Source organism: Otolemur garnettii, unplaced genomic scaffold (assembly GCF_000181295.1).
Source record: "Otolemur garnettii isolate 467f Iridium unplaced genomic scaffold, OtoGar3 scaffold00017, whole genome shotgun sequence".
In the NCBI taxonomy this organism is placed as follows: domain Eukaryota; kingdom Metazoa; phylum Chordata; class Mammalia; order Primates; family Galagidae; genus Otolemur; species Otolemur garnettii.
The window spans coordinates 2,309,113-2,314,129 of NW_003852412.1; the positions used below are offsets into that span (position 1 = coordinate 2,309,113).

The window sequence follows — 5,017 nt, forward strand, 5'->3', positions numbered from 1 at the left end:
GACTCGCTTGAGCCCAGGAGTTGGAGGTTGCTGTGAGCTGTAATGCCACGGCACTCTGCCCAGGGGGACAGCTTGAGGCTCTGTCTCAAAAAAAAAAAGAATTAGAATTCTGAGTTAGAAATAGTGCCTTATGAATCCATATTGTAGCCTGAGGCAAAAGGAAAATCATTAGTACTGATTCTGTTTTTATTTAAGCACTTGATGTTTTATTTATCCATGTGTCAACCCAAATAACTGAGGTGAAAAATCTCAATCAGTAGTGGTTTATTAAGCCAAGATTTTGAGGAGGTGAAAGCATCAGTTATTTGAGTCAGCACATGGATTATTTTTTAATATTTTGTTTACTTTGTATTAAAATGTTGTATTTGTTTAAATTGCTAAGCTTTTTGATATTTCCTTATATTTTGTTCCTCAGACTTCAATGGGCTTTAACCTAGTCTTTTTCCTGATTAGAAGTAATCTAATACCTTTTTTTTTTGGAGACTGGAGCCTTGCTCTCTCACCTAGGCTGGAGTGCAACCATAGCTCACTGCACCCTTGAACTCCTGGGCTCAAGTGATCCTCCTGCCTACCTTCTTAAGTAGCTAAGACTACAGGCGTACCCTGTCATATCCGAACTCCTGGCCTCAAGTCATCTTCCCACTTCAGGGTCTCAAAAGTGCTAGGATTACAGGCCTAAGCCATCACACCTGGCCTGATAACTATATTAATAGAGTCTTCTGCTAGAATACAAACTGATCATTTTACATATAATAAATTGATAACACTACTCATTATTTATAGTTAGTAAAGTGGGTCTCTGTGCTAATATAGTCTTAGCCAAGTTGGTGGGGGTTTTTTTTGCAATTTTTGGCCAGGGCTGGGTTTGAACCCGCCACCTCTGGCATATGGAGTCAGTGCCCTACTCCTTTGAGCCACAGGCGCTGCCCTTTTTTTTTTTTGAGAGTCTTACTGCGTTGCCCTAGGTAGAGTGCTGTGGTGTCACAGCTCACAGCAACCTCCAGCTCTTGGGCTTAAGGTGTCACAGCTTATAGCAACCTCCAACTCTTGGGCTTAAGCCATTCTCTTGCCTCAGCATCCCAGTAGCTGAGAATACAGGTGCCCGCCACAATGTCTGGCTATTTTTTGTTGTTGTTGCAGTTGTTGTTGTTGTCGTTTAGCAGGCTGGGGACTGCCTTGGTGTGTGTGGCTGACACCCTGACCACTGAGCTATGATGCTGAGCCTATCTTAGACTAGTTGGAATTAACCTATGTACATATATTATATACTTAATAAAATTGTTCTTAAGAAGTTTTACTAATTTGGAATTGGCCTTTTCCTTCAATTAATTTGCAATCTGTACCTTATTTAAGGAGGCTTATGATTCAGTGTGTAACCTTAAACACATTTAAGGCCTATAAGCTTATTTTATTTTATTAATTTATTTTTTTGTAGAGACAGAGTCTTTTACTTTATCGCCCTCAGTAGAGTGCTGTGGCATCACCCAACTCACAGCAACCTACGACTCCTGGGCTTAGGCGATTCCCTTGTCTCTGCCTCCTGAGTAGCTGGGATTACAGGCACCTGCCATAACGTCTGGCTATTTTTTTGTTGCAGTTTGGCCGGGGTCGGGTTTGAACCCACCACCCCCGGTATATGGGGCTGGCCCCCTACCCACTGAGCCATAGGCGCCGCCCCTTATAAGCTTTTTAAAAAAACTGTAAGGCCAATATTTAACTGATAGAAAATACACTTGGAACAGGTGGGAATTTTCATGTGGGAGAATCATAGAAAAGTTTTTTTTTTTTTTTCTTGAGACAAAGTCTCAAGCTTAACCCTGGGGTAGAGTGTTGTGGCATCACAGCTCACAGCAACCTCCAACTCTTGGGCTTAAGTGATTCTGTTGCCTCAGCTTACTGAGTAGCTGGGACTACAGGCGCCTGCCACAGTGCCCGGCTATTTTTGGTTGTAGTTATCGTTGTTTGGCGGGCCAGGCTGGATTCAAACCCACTAGCTCCAGTGTATGTGACTGGCGCCCTAACCGCTTAAGCTATAGGCACTGAGACCATAGAAAAGTTAAAAACAGTTATTAATACCTGAAGGCCAGTTAAGAAGACCTGAAAACATCTTTGTATTCCTATTACCTATTAAATTTGCACATAAAGTTCTTAGTTAAGAAACATTGAAGTCTTAGAGCCAGGAGTTAAAAAAAAATCTTCGTCATACTAGGGCTTTTTTTTTTTTTTTGCAGTTTTTGGCTGGGGCCAGGTTTGAACCTGCCACCTCCAGTATATTGGGCCGACGCCCTACTCCTTTGAGCCACAGGTGCCACCCCATCATACTAGGCTATTTTTGTTGAGAACTTTTTTTTGTAGAAGCATATAAATGGTTACTTTACAGATTGTTTTGTAAGGTACTGAAGTGTTGAGTTTAATTTGAAATTCTGTTAAGTACAAATGTGAGTATTAAAGCAATGTTAAAATGGGTTCATTAGGTGCGCACCTAACGTCAGGAGAAGCGTTATCTGTGACATAAATTGTCATAAGTTGGAATAATTTGTTTTGAAAAATTGTTATGATGTATATGTTTCAATTAAATTTATTTTTATTTGAATATTGCAGTATCTAAAAATGACTACAAAACGAAGTTTGTTTGTGCGGTTGGTACCATGTCGCTGCCTACGAGGGGAAGAGGAGACTGTCACTACCCTTGATTATTCTCATTGCAGTTTGGAACAGGTTCCCAAAGAGATTTTTACTTTTGAAAAAACTTTGGAGGAGCTCTATTTAGATGCTAATCAGATTGAAGAGCTTCCAAAGGTATGCTAATTATTTCAAGAACAAGAATACATTATGAGCCTCAAGGTATCCCCCTGGGTAGAGTACTGTAGTATCACAGCTCACAGCAACCTCCAACTCCTGGGCTTAAGCGAGTCTCCTGCCTCAGCCTCCCAAGTAGCTAGGACTACAGGTGCCCGCCACAACGCCTCACTATTTTTTGGTTGCAGCCATCATTGTTGTTTGGTGGGCCCGGGCTAGATTCGAACCTGCCACCTTAGGTGTATGTGGAAGGTGCTTTAGCCACTTGAGCCACAGGTGCTAAGCCGAATACATTATTTTTATACCTAAAAATATGATATTCTCCTTGACCACATATATGTGTGTTCTGTTTCAACTTTTGGGTTTAATTTTATCTTGAGGTATATAGATGATTCCGATTTTTAAAAACAGATTTAAAAAGTCTGTACCTCTTAGGCCAGGCGCAGTTGTTGACGCCTGTAATCCCAACACTACTGGAGGCCAAGGCAGGCAGATGGCCGGAGCTCACAGGTTCAAGACCAGCCTGAGCTAGAATGAGACCCTGTCTCTAAAAAATAACCAGAGAATCACTTAAGCCCAAGATTTTGAGGTTGCTGTGAGCTGTGACACCAGAGCACTCTACCCAGGGCCACAAAGTGAGACTCAGTCTCCAAAAAAAAAAAGTCTATACCTCTTTAAGTTATTTGCTTGAGTACTTGTGTATTTAATTTCAGTTATTCGGTATTAGGCAGATAATGAAACTGCAATTTCTAAAGCCAATAAACTGGATAAACACATAATGCTATTTTTTCTACTTTTCATAAGAGATTGAGGGTAATTGTTTTTTTAGTTGCAACTATATTATAATTTATTGTTAAACAACTTTGCAGAGAGTGTACAGGTATTCTGTTTTCCTCCATTTATAATTTGTTTGGAAGGATTTGAAGGATTTGTGTTTCTGAAATGTAATAATTAGAACGAAGAAGTTGGTTTATTGCTCTAAAACACTCAGATTATCTCCTTGTTTCTTTTTTTTTTTTTTTTTGAGACAAAGTGTCATTACATCACCCTTGGTATAGTGCGGTGGCATCACAGCTCACAGCAACCTCAAACTCTTGGGCTTAAGTATTCTCTTGCCTCAGGCTCTCAAGTAGCTGGGACTACAGGCGCCCACCCTAACGCCTGGCTATTTTTTTTGTCATAGTTGTCATTGTTGTTTAGCAGGTCCTGGCTAGATTCCAACCCACTAGCCTTGGTGTATGTGGCTGGTGCCCTAACCATTGTGCCGAGCCTCTCCTTATTTCTTTATTAAAACATTTTAATTTTTTTTCTGAGAGAGACTCACTTTGTCGCCTTTAGTAGAGTGCCCTGAAGTCAACTCACAGCAACATCAAATTCTTGGGCTCAAGTGATCTTCTTGACTCAGCCTCTCTAGTATCTGGGACTATTGGTGCTGGCCACACACCTGGCTATTTTTAGAGGGCTATTTTTTATTTGTTTTTTATTTTTAATTTTTTTTGTAGAGACAGAGTCTCACTTTATCATCCTTGGTAAAGTGCCATGGCATCACACTGCTCACAGCAACCTCCAACTCCTGGGCTTAGGCGATTCTCTTGCCTCAGCCTCTCACGTAGCTAGGACTATAGGTGCCCACCACAACGCCCAGTTATTTTTTTGTTGTAGTTTGGCCCGGGATGTGTTTGAAACTGCTACCCTTGGTATATGGGGCCAGTGCCCTACCCACTGAGACACAGGCGCCTCCCTAGAGGGCTATTTTTAGAGACAGGGTCTTGCTCTAGCTCAGGCTGTTCTCATACTCCTGAGCTCAGGTAATCCACCTGCCTCAGCCTCACAGGGTGTAGGATTACAGACATAAGCCGCAGTGCCTGATCTTTTTTTCAATATTTTTTAATTCCCAGTTCCTTGCTATCCTGTACCTAATGGTCTGTGTTTATAAAAAAGCTACAGTGGCTTTTAATTGTTTGGATATTTTGCCACCCAAGGAGCAGTGGTTTTGAAACTCATCTAGGTAGAAATCTTGGTGGCTCATAAAAATCAATTTTGTATATGTGGCCAGCATTGTGAAAAAGTGAATTATAAATTTGGATTACAAGAATTAGAAAATAAAAATAGGAAACTCAATTACATTAGAAATGTAAAATAGGCTCAGCGCCTATAGCTCAAGCGGCTAAGGCGCCAGCCACGTACACCTAAGGTGGCGGGTTCGAATCCCCAGCCC

The 5,017-nt window shown here is 41.2% G+C and overlaps 1 protein-coding gene across 5 annotated transcripts in view; it reads left to right on the top strand.

The window, feature by feature from the left end:
• Positions 1-5,017, top strand: part of ERBIN (erbb2 interacting protein) — a 155,276-nt gene that overhangs the window by 60,871 nt on the left and 89,388 nt on the right. For all 5 annotated transcript variants that reach the window (XM_003785877.3, XM_003785876.3, XM_003785878.3 and 2 more), the window contains exon 3: positions 2,602-2,799. In XM_003785877.3, coding sequence (XP_003785925.1) covers positions 2,611-2,799 — 189 coding nt within the window. In that variant the 5' untranslated portion in view covers positions 2,602-2,610. The remainder of the gene's footprint in view (positions 1-2,601; positions 2,800-5,017) is intronic.